This window comes from Gracilinanus agilis, chromosome 6 (assembly GCF_016433145.1).
Source record: "Gracilinanus agilis isolate LMUSP501 chromosome 6, AgileGrace, whole genome shotgun sequence".
Lineage (NCBI taxonomy): Eukaryota > Metazoa > Chordata > Mammalia > Didelphimorphia > Didelphidae > Gracilinanus > Gracilinanus agilis.
The window spans coordinates 298,417,363-298,418,574 of NC_058135.1; the positions used below are offsets into that span (position 1 = coordinate 298,417,363).

General features: G+C 71.3%; 1 protein-coding gene across 1 annotated transcript in view; it reads right to left on the reverse strand.

Annotated features, from left to right (window-relative positions):
- Window positions 1-407: 407 nt before the first annotated feature.
- PHRF1 (PHD and ring finger domains 1) overlaps window positions 408-1,212 on the reverse strand; it is a 33,102-nt gene continuing 32,297 nt past the window's right edge. Inside the window, exons 12-13 of the mRNA XM_044682090.1 lie at window positions 708-1,195; window positions 408-613 (exon numbers count right to left, since the gene is read on the reverse strand). Of these exons, the coding sequence (XP_044538025.1) occupies window positions 408-613; window positions 708-1,195 (694 nt within the window). The remainder of the gene's footprint in view (window positions 614-707; window positions 1,196-1,212) is intronic.

Here is a 1,212-nt window from a genome sequence, read left to right on the forward strand (position 1 = left end):
ACTTCACAGTCCATAACTTTGCACGGCTCTGCGAGAAGGAGAACGAGAACGTGCCCCCTCCTGGGATGCTGAGTCACTCCCCGCGGCCTCAGGGGAGAAGAGTGGGCAGAGCAGAGCCCCCCCACCCTGTCTGGGCCTCAGTTTCCTCATCTCTGAAATGGGCCCAGTTCCCCGCAGCTGTCCTTCATGTGCAAGTCACCGGAGGCAGGCAGAGAGCCCAGTGCCCTACGGGGGAAGGCCCTGGCCTCGAAGGCTGGCAGAGGACCCCGGTTTGAGTCCGTCCCTCCCTCTGGGCCCTCCCCAGGGCCCCTGTGTAGGCCCACAGCCCCGCGGGGCCAGCGGCGCCCCGCCCCCTCCCGCGGCCGCAGGAGGTTTCTGGGGCGGAGCTCGGCAGGCTCCCAGGAGGCCTAGCACAGGAGCCCGAGCACTCGGCGGCGGAAGAAGCTCCTGAACTCCGCATTGAAGACCGTGTAGATGACCGGGTTCAGGGCGCTGTTCACGTAGCCCAGCCACGTGACGATGCTGACCAGCCTCGGGGGCACGGGGCACTCGGGGCACAGGGCGCGGGTCACGTGGACCACAAAGAAGGGCGTCCAGCACACGAGGAAAGCACCTGCAGGGCGAGAGCCGCGCATGCGCCTCACGCGCTCATTCCAGGCCCTCCGCCCCTCCCCCTCCCCGCCGCCCCCGCCGCCCCGGACACCCACCGACCACCACGGGCAGCACCCTCATGGCCTTGCGCTCCCGGCCGGTGATCTTGGCGCGTTTCCTCGGGGCCCCGGCGGGGGGCGGTGCCGGGTAGGCCACGGTCTGGATCGGGCCTTGGGGCGAGTAGCCGGCGGGCGCCTCGGGCTGCTGGGGCCGGCTGGGCCTGCGGGCCGCCCCAGGGCGCATGCTCTGGCGGAGTTTGGCCCGGCGCGCCCCTTCCCAGGCGCGCAGGCGCCGGAACATGGCGCAGTAGAGCACGAGCATGAGCGGGCAGGGCAGGAAGAAGGAGCACACGGACGACGAGACGACGTAGCTGCGGCTCTCCAGCTGGCACACGGCCGGGTCCCGGCCCGGCACGTCGTTGAGGCCGAACAGCACCGGCGAGGCCACGGCGAAGGCCAGCCCCCACGTGGCGCCGATGAGCGCCAGCTGCCGCTTCCCGCCCTGCTGCCGGCTGTAGTTCAGGGGGACGGAGACGGCGATGAACCTGGGGGGGGCGGCAGG